This window comes from Equus quagga, chromosome 13 (assembly GCF_021613505.1).
Source record: "Equus quagga isolate Etosha38 chromosome 13, UCLA_HA_Equagga_1.0, whole genome shotgun sequence".
In the NCBI taxonomy this organism is placed as follows: Eukaryota; Metazoa; Chordata; class Mammalia; order Perissodactyla; family Equidae; genus Equus; species Equus quagga.
Genome location: NC_060279.1, coordinates 98,868,649 through 98,881,037, shown reverse-complemented (window position 1 = coordinate 98,881,037; position 12,389 = coordinate 98,868,649). Strand labels below are relative to the sequence as shown.

General features: G+C 57.8%; 1 protein-coding gene across 6 annotated transcripts in view; it reads left to right on the top strand.

Annotated features, from left to right (window-relative positions):
* SIPA1L3 (signal induced proliferation associated 1 like 3) overlaps window positions 1-12,389 on the top strand; it is a 216,704-nt gene that overhangs the window by 119,239 nt on the left and 85,076 nt on the right. For 5 of the 6 annotated variants that reach the window (XM_046680688.1, XM_046680687.1, XM_046680682.1 and 2 more), the window contains one exon: window positions 9,230-11,022. In XM_046680688.1, coding sequence (XP_046536644.1) covers window positions 9,537-11,022 — 1,486 coding nt within the window. In that variant the 5' untranslated portion in view covers window positions 9,230-9,536. Of the gene's footprint in view, window positions 1-7,783; window positions 8,020-9,229; window positions 11,023-12,389 lie in introns of those variants that run through there. The other variant, XM_046680684.1, reaches the window with a different exon arrangement.

The window sequence follows — 12,389 nt, the reverse complement described above, 5'->3', positions numbered from 1 at the left end:
TACATTTAGAGACACTTGTGTACACACACATTAATCATCTCCCCACCCCCCGCCACCCCGCTTTCGCTGAAACCAAACAGGGCCATGCTATACAAACTATTCCACAACTTGTCTCTCCCTTCGCAAGTGGCAACATAGAGTAGAAGAGTACAGATTATGAAGCTGGATTGTGTGGGTTCGAATCCCAGTGCACCATTTTCTAGCGGAGTGACCTTGGGCAGGCTACTCAACCTCTCTGAACTCAGTTGCATTGGCTTTAAAATGAGGATGGTATTAGTCCCTCCCTCACAGGGTTGTCGAAAGGTTTAAATGGCTGACTGTGTGTAAAGCCCTTAGCCTGGTGCACAGTAAGCACTCAGTAAGTGTGAGCCGAGCTCATTCACTCGGGGCCACGTGGGCATCTTGCATGCCTGACACACAGTGCTACCTCTCTGTTTATCCCGTCTGCATTGTGTTCCCTGGAATAGAGGCGCCCACATTCCCTTAACCCGTCCCCTGCTGGTGGGCCCTCAGGCTGCCCCGGCTCTTCCGTGTCACAGCAGCGTGGCAGTGGGAAGGCCCCGCAGTCCGACCACCGTGCCCCTGTCTTCCGATATGCACTGGTGTGACTGAGGGACAGACTCCTGGAAGTGAAATGGCTGGATTAAAATAAAATAGTGTGCACACCTAAAATTGCAGTGCATAATTCCAGTTCATTCTTCCTGTTCCCCCCAGGGGAAAAAATGATACCACTTTACACCCTTAGAGGCGGTCCAGGCCACTCGGGACCTCTGACCCATGTGGGACCCCCATCTGTTTGAGTGCCATGGCTGTACATGGCTGTGCTTGCCCGTGTGGGGACTACCCCGATGCCTCACTAGGAACGTGGGCCCCTCCTTTCCACCTGGGAGGGTTTAAATTAGGTACACCGATCCTCTGGGTTTTTTGACATTAAATGTGAAAGTGCAGGTTTCACAGTGTGTTATTGTGATAGAATAATAAATATATATTTGGTCTTCATCCGGGTTCCTGGCATAAAACCCTTGGAATTTGCTGAGTGACATGGGCGATAGTGTTTTTGGTTATTCATGATAAGCTCCTTTCAACCATACCTGAGTTTATGCTAAGGAGGGGACCCCTGGTGGGCCCCTAGATAGCTTCAGGATGGGGCTGGTTGCCCCGGGGAGCCCACCGTGCGGTTGGAGAGGGTCAGAACTTTCAGCCCTACCCAGGGACTGAGTTAATTACCGATGGCCAGGTTTAATCAATTATACCTACTTAACTGGAACACCCTAAACAACGGGGCTCAGAGCGATCACATCCACGTGCTGGGAGCCCCCCAGCTGCTGCGCTGGGGACCCTTGTGGACCTCATCCTGTGGACCTCTTCATCTGGCTGTTCATCTGTATCCTTTATGATAAATCAGGAATCGTACGTAAAAGGTTTCCCTGAGTTCAGTGAGCTCTTATAGCAAATTCTTGAACCTGAGAAGGGGTCATGGGAACCCCGATTTGTAGCTGAGTCAGAAGTGGGGGGAAGCCCTGTGGGACTGAGCCTCTGCCTGTGGGGTCTGAAGCCAGCTCTGCGTAGTGAGCGGTCAGGACCGAATGAAATTGTACAACACCCATAGGGTGTCTGCAGAGAAGTGGAGAATTGCTTCGTGTGGAAAACCCACACGTTTGGTGTCAGAAGTGGTGGAAGTAGGGATCAGAGCGCACACGGCCACGGGCCCGGTGCCACTCATTGTTCCAGGCTGAGGGAGCGGCGCCTGTGCTGCGGCGCCTCCTGCTGAGCCGGATGGATGAGTCCACTGTCTCCTTCCCGGGGGAGCCCCCAGGTGGTCCCCTGTGTGCTCAGGTTTCAAATAAAGCGGGAGAGACATGGGCGAGAAAATAGCTCCTTACCCTGAAATCCACTGAGCGGTGGGTGACTTTCTAGAGTTTCGTCCTCAGGAATTCATTTTGAAGCTACTTGCGTCCTTCATGCATTCACACAACACGCGCGTTTGGACCACGCCATCTTTTATTTAGAGCCAAATGGTGGAGTGTGGGAGCCAGACTGTCGAGGCTTGAACCCCAGCTGCTCCACCAGCTGTGGGGTGGGCCACGTGGCCTTCGCCTCGTCTGTGAAATGGGCATGCTAGAAGCCCTCCCTTGTAAGGTGATTATAACATGCAAGTTAATACATGCCAAGTGTGTGGCCCCGCGCCTGGCATGTGGGAGAGTCCGTGGTAGCCTTACTGTCACTACCGTCATCACCATATTGTCCCTCCCACCCCATACGGCAAGGACACATGGGGTAGATCCCAGTGTGCTGCAGACTTGGAGCTCTTGAGAGTCTCAGGAGGACAAAAAATGCTCCAAGGCTGCGGTTCTTGAGTGCGCAGACGCCTGGGGGCTCAGCCGGGGGAGGGGCCACGGAGAACAGGTCGGGTCAGCCCGCTGCACTGGGGGACGAGGGGCAGGGACAAGGTTCCCGGGGCAGCAGTCCCTCAAAATACCTCCTGTAATGATCACCCATGCCCTTCAGACCAATAACTGTCAGCCAGCCCTGCAAGCACCTGGTCCTCCCCAGGGTCCCCGCTCCCTGCCTCCGTCACAGCCGTCCTCCTGCCTCCCCCCGGGCCTGTCCGGCTGATGGGGCGTGGTCTGTCCTGCTCAGGACTGTATCTTCTTGTGAAACGCGCACAGTAGGTGCTTAAGAAATGTACTGAATAAGTGAATGGATTTTAAGTGCTTGGTGTTTGTGGAATGAATGAATGAGTTATACACACCTGGTAAGTGTGGAATAAATTTTTAGTACTTTTTTTTTTGTCCAAATGAATGTTTTGGACTGAATGATTCGTAAGAATGTGGTAGGTGCTTGCTGTATGAGTGAGTGAGTGAATGAATGAGTTTTAGGGACTAACTGGTTTGTTGTCACTGTCCTGAGCCGTCCTGAGTTCTTGGGTCCCACTGAGCCCACAGCACAGTGACTGGATCACACTTCCATGGAGGGGAAGCAGCCAGAGCAGATTGGGGCCGCCCTGGACACAGAGGCTGCGTGGGAGGAGGCCCTGGATACCCTCTGCCCCCTCATCCGCCGGCCCCCACCCCCAGACACACTCCACTCACTCACTACTTTCAGCTCTTGGACGTGCTTCTTTCCTGGGACAGACACACCTGGGCACCAGGCGAGCCCCGCCTACCCTCAGGTCACAGACCCCCCCCCCCAAGCCGGTGCTCCCTCGTCCCAGTGATATTGTCGTCCATCCCTCATTTAGTCAGCAGAGGTTTATTAATGGCTTCCTATGGCCTGTGCTGGGGATGCAGGCAGTGGCTAAGAGGCTCACATTCAGTGCCTCGCAAACCTTACATATGGCAAACAATTAATTACATGGTAAATTACTTACATATATTGATGTAGGTGCCCCCAAAGAGAAAGGCAGAGTGCTCCAGATTGAGCAAGGTTGGTGAGAAGGGAAGGTCATGTGAGAAAGTAGCATTTGTCCTCAGTCTTGAGAAAATCACATGGGTAAGGGAAGGAGCAGCAAGGATGGCATGTACAAAGGCCCTGAGGCAGCAGGGAGGACAGGGCATAAGAGGAACTGAAAGAAGGACATTGTGGCCTGGGCCCTGAGAGCCAGGGCTTTGAAGAGGGGTGGAGAGCCTTGAGGGCTGAGGTGAGGATTTTGAACTTTCTCCTAAGATTGCTCTGCCTGCTGGGTGAAGAAGGGCCCTTTGTATGCAGCAGGAGGGACAGCAGTGAGGCTGTGGTGTGATCAGCCAGTGAGAAGTCACGGTGGCTCGGGCCAGGGCGGGCAGTGGGAAGGGAGGACGGACTCGGATCTGCCGGGGGGAGTCAGCGGGACTGCGGTTGTTGGACTGGACGTGTGGAGGGAAGGCTCATGTTGCCGCTGATGTTTCCTGCCTGGGATGGAAGGAGCACCCTCACTGGGACCTGGAAGAAGCAGGTGAGCAATTGCCTTCCTGTTCGGACCGACACTCTGGTGTACCTGCCTGTTGACATCAGTCCTGGGTGTGTGACTAGATTTGGCCTGTGAAATGTGAGCAGAAGTGACACTGGTTGTTCCTGAGCAGGACCTCAGAGGGCCGTTGCGTGGTTCAGCCATGTCTCTTCCCTCTGAAATGGGCGCAGTCTCAGGAAAGGGCCACTATGTCAACCGGGAGCGAAGCTGGTCTGAGCAGGGCCCTTGGTCAACCCGTGATGGACATGCAGCGTGGGCAAGACCAGACCTTTGTTATGTCAGCCTCTGAGCACGTGGGGACCTTTGTTACTGCAGCACAGCTTCGCCCATCCTGACTCCTGAGAAGGTCCGAGGCTGGTGGATGGGGAGAGAGTGGGAGTTGCAGCTGGGAATGTCCAGTTTGCAGTGCACGTGAGCTGCAAAGGTGGTGATGTCAAGTAAGCAGATAATAACGATGGCTACCTCATGGACTTGTTGCGAGAGTTAAGAGAGACGACAGAAGTGCTTAGAAAAGGACCTGGACCTCAGAAGGATCATAGTCATGGTAGCTGCTGTTACAGTTGTTGTTTTGTGATGTAACTAAACTGTCCAGTGGCGGGAAGTGGAATAGTGCTGGCTTCAGGTCCAGCTTGATGCAGAGACTCAAATGCTGACTACAGCCCCCAGATTCTCCCTAAGTCTCAGCTCCTTTCACTGATGGTTCCCCCCTCATGGTCACAAGATGGCTGCAGTGATTCCATCCTTCACGTCCTCTCAGACTCAGGGTAAGAGGGGAAAGCAGAGTCTTCAGCCCCAGCACTCCTGGCAGAGATGTCACTGGGTCTCACTGGTTCTGATCAGGTCACATGATTTGTTCCCAAGCTCCAGAGGAGCCCCGTTTCTGGCCCATTGGGTGGGAGTCAGAGAGGGTAGGTTCCCAGAGAGAAACCTGGGCTGTTGTTGGGAAAAGGAAGCTTTCCCATAGAAGCTGGAGAAGCAGAACATGTACGCCTAGCACTGGGAGGCGTGTGTTCTCCCATCTGCTCTGGCCTGTGAGGTTCTGGTGGACACTGTGGCCACGCGGAGCAGAGCCCTTCAGGGTACTGAGGCTGTGCGCTCGCCTCTTTTCCCGCTGTTCCAGGCTTCAGGTGTGGGGGCCTGATAAGGGAGCCTCCTCCCAGCTCAGACTCCCCAGCTCCTTCCCAGGCGACAGTCAGGGAGCGTTCACACAGGTCCACCGTTGGCTGCCTGCTCTCCTAACAGACTCGGACATTCCCAGGGATGATCACAGATTCTTTCCAGCTTCCCTGGCACCCGGAGTGGCCATAAGTGACCCCATTCTGGCCAATGAGACATAAAAGAAAGTCTCTGGAGGTAGGGCAAATGTTCTAGCAAAGGTTCTTCCTGATCGGGGGCACATGGGCAAGAACACGCCTACGTCATCCCTCTATTTCCCCCTTGCTCGTGGTTCAGGGAGAAGCATGGCTGTGGCCGCCAGCTTGCAGCCATGAGCCCAGAAGCCAAAGATGGAAGCCAGCAGTACCGGGAGGGAGGCAGGCGGGATGGGGGAGAAAGAAACCGCCTGACATCATCCACTGGACCCAGGGTGGTGCCGGCATCTCTGGCCTCCTTGTCACACGTGATGATGAAATGTCTTCATCACCCGAGCCGCCCCGTTAGACAGTGTTCTGTTCGCTGCAGCCAGATGCGTCCCACTTGACTCTCCCACAGCCACTTGCTTCTCATTGTGCTGCTGTCGTGGCCCCGTCCCTTCACACCACCAGCCCCAGCTGATTCCTCGCACACAGCGCTGTGTGTTAGTCACGTTCTCGGATGCCAGCAGCAGAAGCTGCGCTTGACAGTCTTGAGCAGAAGCAGAATTGATAACCATCATCGGGCCAGAGGAGCAAGGGGAGCCCAGGGAGCCCAGGGAGGCTGGAGGGAAGGAAGCAAGGGTCCCCAGCAGTCACTGTGGGAAAAGTCAGGGCCACATGCCCCGCCTCTGCAGGACACCCTCCAGCCTCTGTGCTCTTAGCTGGGGTCCTGGGTCCCCCTCCCCCATACCTGTGCTTCTGTCATTAGGGAGAAGGGGTGGACCTCCTGCCGAAGATATGTGAAGGAGTGGTATTAATAGCTGTGGCCGTGAGGCGGGTGGTATTGTCCCCATTTTACAGAGTGAAATTAAGTCACAGTTTCAGTAGCCAGTCCATGGCACATCCAGGCGGTCTGGCTCTCATGGCAGTCGGGGCTTTCCCATCAGGAAGGTCAGAGTGCTTTCAGGAAGGGGGAGCTTGGCCACAGACAGCTGGAAAGGGACCAATGTGCACCAGTCCCTGGGTCTCAGAGAGGCCGTGGGTGTCACTCAGCCTCCGAGCATCACAGGGAGACTCGACTGCACCTGCTCAGAGAGGGGATTTGTGCAAAGGGACTGGGGCCTCGAGAACATCTGTGTGTTTTCACAGAAGGGAGCAAAATGCATTGGGAGTTTCCAACTGAGCTGCAAACAGAATGCCATAAGTGAAGCCTGTGGGTCGGGAGGTGCTTGCATCAGCCAGTCAGGGTCACATCCGGGCCACTGGTTTTCCCAGCCAGCCCCAGTGCGGCCTCACGGGACTGATCCTCCGCACTCTGCCAGGCTGACCCAGGGGCGCGCCGGGCTGCCAGTGCAGGCAGTGCCCTCGGCCGGCCAGACCCCTCAGCTCGGCCTGGGACCCGGCAGCCCGCGGAGTGTGGGGCTGGCCTCAGGCCCTCCTCTCTGGCAGAGCTGCCACACTGACAGTCACCAGAGGTCGCACACCAGCAGCCCCCGCCCACATCCAGCCCACATACTTGCTTTGTTGACCCTCATTGTGGTTTTGGTTGGTAATGTTCTTAAGTACTTATCTGTTTATTAGAAGAAGTCCATGCAAATAATTGGCAAAAGATTGCCAGTGGTGTAGAACGAAAAGTAAACTTCTTTCAAAACACAGGTCCTGGGGAGTACTAAGTACTAAGGGGAAAGTACTAAGTAACAGTACTAAGGGGAAAAAATGAAGTGGGGGGAAGGCGCCCAGTTCCCCTCCCCAGAGATAACCACTGTGAGCAGTTTCTTGAAAAGCCTTCTAGAGATCATCTCTGCATGGTAGGTGGTGGTGGTTGCCATATAATTTTTTTTTTCAAATTGGGAGATTTTGCACACGATTCTAGATTTCTGGCTTCCCCTGAGAACTCTGATGGTCTGGCATCCACGTTCTTGCAAGGCTGGTCCCCGGAGCTGAGGTGCACCTGCTTTTGAGATGCCCCCGCCGTCCAGGTCACCGAAGCCTCGCCTCCTGGCTCCCGTAGCCAGCCCAGCCTAGGGGCTCTCCGCTTTCCTCCCCTTCTCTGCCCCCTCCCCTGCGTTCTCCCTGCTCGTGGGGAACCAGGAAGAGGGGTGCCCTCTTGCCTGCCCCCCTCCACCTCCACTTCCCATCTTCCCAGAGACTGTAGGCCCGCCTCACTCTTTCTCTCTCTGAATGTGTCAGGTGTCCCCTCAGTCTCTCTGCCAGCTCACTCCGTACGTCTGGGCACGAGTTAGGAAATGCCCCTACACACTCACACTCACGCACTCACACACACACACACACTCACACAGGAGGCCTGCCACGTGCTCGCTCAGAGCACCAGCACACATTGACCCCATGGCCATGTCTGGCTCCACATTCCAAGGGAAAGAGAAGTTCTTGGTCCCTGTGCGTCAGATGCCCAGCCCGAGCCAGCGCTCTGCTGCCCTGAGCAGAAGCAGGAGGGGTCACAGCTGCTGGGACAACCCACAGGGTCTGCCCCAGACCGCGCCCACTGTCCCCTTCTTCCCCCGCAGAGCGTTCCATCTTCCAGAACTCGAGGGAGACAGAAAGGGAGGTGATCCTGCAGAGTCCTCGGGTTGCCAGGCAGAAGCCGGGCTCCCTTCCCTGGAGCTCTGCATGCTGGGATGTGCTCCTCCGGCGGGTTAGGTAGGGCTGCCTGCTCGCTGGTCCCTACAGTACACAGTGGACGAGAGTCCTGGATGCTCTTCTCGAGGCTGGGACACCCCGCCGTCCTGGAACTGATGAGTTAGCATCGGAGACGGTAAACAGGTAACGAACAAGAGACTATCAATTGGTGGTAACCGCTAAGGAAAGAAAGCAAGCAGAGTGGGTGACAGAGAAAGGCTTTGAGGGGACGGGAGCTTCTCCATCTGCATGCGGTGGTTGGAAAGCTTCCTTGAAGAGTCGACGCCATGGAGGGAACCAGCCTGCTGAAGAACCCAGGAAGGATACCCAGAGAGCCTGGATGGGGTTGGTATGTCAGAGAACAAAAAAGCAGGCCAGTGTGATGGGCTCTTGGTCAGGGAGGGGAGGGGCATCAAGCAGACGCAGAGGCCAGATCCTGTGGGGCTGGTGGGCCCGCAGAAGGAATTTGGGTTTTATTCCTAATGCAACAAGGAGCCAAGGACGGGGGCGGGAGGGGCAGGGTCTCAGCAAAGAAAGGATGGGAGCTGATCAACCGGCTCCTGGGATCTATTGGTCATGTAGGTTTCTAAAGAGATTCCCTCGCCCAAATCCACCAGCGCTCACGGTGCCTCAGCGCTTATTGTCGCTTCCTTTCTGGCGGGGGGCTGGTCGGGCAGACTGCAGAACAGATGGACAACGGTCTGGGCTGTCCCTGCAGCCACCCCTAGACAGGACTCACGGGACAGAGGAACGTGTTCAGTGACACCACAGGGAAAAGTCAGCCAGATCCTGGGACAAGGGACCCCACTCCTTCCACAAGGAAGTCCCATCAAAGTAACGGTGGCGGGGGGCATTATAGAGTACAAGAGACTTAAATACGTCTGCCAGAGCGGAGTATGGCTCTCGTTTGCATCCTGACTTGAACAAACCAGCAAAGACATCTTGGAGACGATGGGGAGATGTAATGCAGATGGGGTACCACATGGGATTAAAGAATTCTTACTCATCTAGACGGGTTTGATAAAGGCATCGTGGTTATTTCTTTACAGGCCTTATCTGCTAGAGATACAGTCTGGAGTATTGACGGGTGAAATGGCCTGATGTCTGGGATTTACTCTAAAATATTCTGTCAGAAACACAAAGGACAGGAGCGGGTGGAGAGCCGAAGCAGGCATGGCTACTAGTTAGTGGCGGTTGCAGCTGGCGGGGTGGCTCATCACGCCCTTCTCTCTGCTTTTGGGCATGTTTGAAAATGTCTAAAATAGGAAGGTTTTGTAAGTGAGTAAAGCTGTCCAAAAAAGTCCTCCTCTGGAAGCTGTCACGTCCCGCTCACCTTTACTTCTCTCCTTTCTAGGATGGCCGCGAGGATACCGATGCAGCCTGCTGGCCGGCACCCACATCTACCACTGGCCCTGCCCTGCTGAGCCGCCCGTTCTGGAGCCGCAGGACAGCAGCCGCTGCCCGAGGCTGTCCCGGCGCCGTGGTCCACAGCGATGGTGGAGAACTGGACTCCACAGGCTCACAACGTTCCCGTCAGGCTTCAGGGCCCAGCATCCTTCCTCCTGGGACTGGTGGCCCTGAACAATGGCTGAGGCCCAGGGGACCCCATAAAGTCACCCGACAGCTTCCGGGGGCCAGTAGCACTCCAGTGCCCGTGGACTATGACCACCTATCGGCCCATTCCCAATGATGCTGTGGACCTGGCAGCCAGCTGTGGGGTCAGGGGGGCCGATGTCCTCCCGGGGCCACACACAGGGGACTACGCCCCCATGGGATTCTGGGTCCAGAACGGCAGCATGGCCCAGCCTGTTGAGAGCCCCGCCAGCGCCACCACCCGGCCCAGCCCCACCACCCCCGCGATGCCCAAGATGGGCGTGCGCGCCCGAGTGGCCGACTGGCCACCCAAGCGGGAGGCCCTGAGAGAGCAGAACAACCCCAGCCCCTCACAGGACACAGACGGCACGAAGGCCACAAAGGTGGCCCATCCCATGAGGAGCATCCAGAACGGACAGCCCCCCGCCAGCACCCCGGCTTTCTCGGGGTCCAAAGCCTTTCACCGGCTGTCCAGGAGAAGGTCCAAAGACGTGGAGTTCCAGGACGGGTGGCCGCGGTCCCCGGGCAGGGCCTTCCTCCCCCTGCGGCACCGCAGCAGCAGCGAGATCACGCTCAGCGAGTGTGACGCGGAGGACGCGGCGGAGGCGCGGGGCGCGCGGCACGTGGGGGCGCTGCCCCTCTTCCGCGAGTACGGGAGCACATCCTCCATCGACGTGCAGGGAGTGCCCGAGCAGAGCTTCTTCGACATCCTCAACGAGTTCCGCAACGAGCAGCCCGAGGCCCGGGGAGCCCCGCGCCTCCCCGAGCTTGACCGGGGCGCGCACGTCCCCGGGGGCGGCGCCAAGGGGGACCCCCGCCACGGGCAGCCCGGCAAGGACGGCCTGCTGGCGCTGCAGCCCGCGAAGGAGAAGGCGCGGAAGAAGCCCCCGCGGGGCCCGGGCGCCGGAGACGCGGGGGACTCGTGCATCTTCCGCAAGCTGCGGAGCGGCCGCGCCGAGGCCGAGGCGGCCCGGGCGCCCGGGGAGGCGGAGGAGGCGCGGGGCGGCCCGGAGGCCGGGCGGCCGTGGGTGTGCCAGAGGAGCTTCGCGCACTTCGACGTGCAGAGCATGCTGTTCGACCTGCACGAGGCGGCCGCCAACCGCGCGTCCACGGCGCAGCGGCGCAACACCACCACCGGCGCCTCAGCCGCCTCGGCCACCGCCGCCCCGGGTGCCACGCGCGCCCCCGGCCTCGGCGGCCCCGAGCCCGCCTTCGCCAGCACCGAGGACCTGAACTGCAAGGAGAACCTGGAGCAGGACCTGGGCGACGACACCAGCAACGAGCTGCTGCTCAGCTGCCCCCACTTCCGCAACGAGATCGGCGGCGAGCGCGAGCGCGACGTGAGCTTCTCCCGGGGGGCGGCCGGCTCTCCGGGGGGCGGCGGCGAGGGCCGCCCGGCAGAGCCCGCGCGCAGCGCCTACCGCACCAACGCCAGCATCTCGGTGCTCGAGGTGCCCAAGGAGCAGCAGCGGACGCAGAGCCGCCCGCGGCAGTACAGCATCGAGCACGTGGACCTGGGCGCACGCTACTACCAGGACTTCTTCGTGGGCAAAGGTGACGGCCGGGGCCCGGGGGACGGGGGTGGGGAGGAGGGGCCAGCTTGTCTCGGAGACGCCCCCTGCACACCCGTTCGCAGTGCTCCAGACCTTGCTCTCGGCACTGAGGGTGTGGCAGGAAAGCAAGCCCCCTCGGAGAAGGGCTGCGAGCCAGCCTCCTGGCCCCCACGGCTCACACTCCGAACCGTGAGCCCCAGGGGACAGTAGATGTGCCCGTATTCAGCAAATCTCTGCTCGGCTGAGCTATGTGCCAGGCACTTTCGAGAGCCTGAGGTTACAGTATTGACCAACTGAAAACAAAAATCTTGTACTCCTGGTACTTAGCGATTTAGTGGGGTGAGACTAAGGATGAAACTAGGTAATTAGGTGAAACGTGTGTCTGAAGGTGGCAAGTGTCGTGGAGGAGAGTGAAGCAGGGAAGAGGGAGACGGTGTCAGGGTGGGACGGGGGAGGCCGAGGGGCCTCCTAGGTTGGTGTAGTGTGGAGATTGGAGACAGTGTTCCTGGCACAGGGAACGTGGAGTACATCAGGCCTGCAACACTGGAGGACTAGGAGGGAGGTCAGGGTTGCGGGGACAGAGTGAGGAGAGGGGAGGGAGCGGAGGCAGACAGGTGACAGGGCAGAGCGTGGGGGTCTCTGTGGGCCATGGGAGGGCCCTCACTTTTGCCCTGAGTGAGGCGGAGCCATAGGGGGGCTCTGGGCAGGAGAGGTCCTGGTCTGACTCCCTTTTGGGAACAGACCGTGGGGGTGGGAAGCCAGAGACCAGGGTGGGCCTGCTTAATAGTCCAGGCAGGGGATGATGATGGACACGTCCAGGAGGGCGCCCAGGAGTGGGGAACAAACTGGCAGGTTCTGGAGCCCCTTGGAAGGTGGAGCTGTTGATATCTGGAAGGTGTTAACACCAGGGAGAGACGGGCTTCCTCCATCCCCAGGTTCCTTGGTGCTGGTGGGACAGTCCCAGGAAGCAGCATTGCAGAGTGCAAGGACCACAACCCCAGCAGCCACAGGGGCCAGGCGGGACCCATGCAGAAGTGAGGCATGCCATGCAGGGGCCAAGCACAGGGCAGCTCCTGCTTGGTTCCCGCCCACTGTTGTCATGCAGGAAATGCAAACAAACCCAGTCTTGCCAGCCATTCCAGTTTTTCAAGATTCTCCTGAAATTCAGATTTTTTTAGTGTAGATTGTCCTAATTTTGTAAATGCTGGCAGCTGTATCGATTCAGAATTGCTTAAAACTGCCAGTTACAGGCTTAAACAAACAGAGGTGTATTTCTCTCATATAAGGAGGTCTGGAAGTCAGCAGCCCAGTCCTGATATGGTTGCTCCTCATCAGTGGAACGCCAACCATAGTGCATGGCCTCCAGCC